At 54.4% G+C, this 818-nt stretch overlaps 1 protein-coding gene across 1 annotated transcript in view; it reads right to left on the minus strand.

Moving 5' to 3' along the window:
• TMEM59L (transmembrane protein 59-like) overlaps nt 1–635 on the minus strand; it is a 12,032-nt gene extending 11,397 nt beyond the window's left edge. The window contains exon 1 of the mRNA XM_009995092.1: nt 557–635. Within this exon, the coding sequence (XP_009993394.1) occupies nt 557–635 (79 nt within the window). The remainder of the gene's footprint in view (nt 1–556) is intronic.
• Nucleotides 636–818: the final 183 nt, after the last annotated feature.

An 818-nucleotide genomic window follows, 5' to 3' on the forward strand; every position in this document is an offset into this window, starting at 1 on the left:
CGCGTTGGGTGCAGCCACAGCAGCCAGAGTGGCAGAAGCACACTGTACATGAGTGCGTCTTCTGCTGGGTCCAAGCTAGGAGAAGAGGAAGGGAGAGGAGAGCAAGATCTGGGGAGTATTCTTAGTGTTGCTTTTATTTGTTGTTCTCCTTAACATTTGATTTTCCATCTCTCAAAGGCAGACAGTGAAAATGTTCACAGAAGCATAGTTTCTTTCTCTCCTTTGAGACCAGGTCCCATAGCTCACAGAGTAAAAGCGCTTGCAAACAGCACAGGTTCACCCCAAATTAATCCCTGTTCTTTAGCAGTGCTGTAAATACTGCACTTTTTTGTTGTCGTTGTTGTTTGGGTTTTTTTTTTTTTGGGGGGGGGTTTGTTTGTTTTTTACACCCTGGCCCTCGAGCCAGATGCTGTCTCTGTCCAAGGACTTTATGGAGCAAGCTCTGGCTGGGAAATCAAGTAATTAGATTAATTCAGGGTAGATGTGCTGGGCCCAGGCCCCGGTGACACATGATGGAGGTGCTGGCAGGAAGGTGACAGCTGGTGGGAAGCCAGACCCAGGATGCTCAGCTCGGCTTTGGGGACATCACCAGGGCCACTCGGGGGTCCTGTATCCATTCGTGGGGGTGGTGACATCATGCCTGGGCAGAGCAGGGACGTGGCTGGACTTTTGGGAGCTGGGCCCCACGGCCAGATCCTGCACCGCAACAGGGCAAAGAGGCCCTGGGAACGGAGCCACCCGGGGGGGCAGTGGGACACGCCAGCCCCAGGGGACCCCCCTGGTGACGCCGACAGCCCCATCCAGGGGACAGAGGAGGC

The sequence above is a fragment of the Chaetura pelagica genome, unplaced genomic scaffold, assembly GCF_000747805.2.
Source record: "Chaetura pelagica isolate M959 unplaced genomic scaffold, ChaPel_1.0 scaffold463, whole genome shotgun sequence".
Lineage (NCBI taxonomy): Eukaryota > Metazoa > Chordata > Aves > Apodiformes > Apodidae > Chaetura > Chaetura pelagica.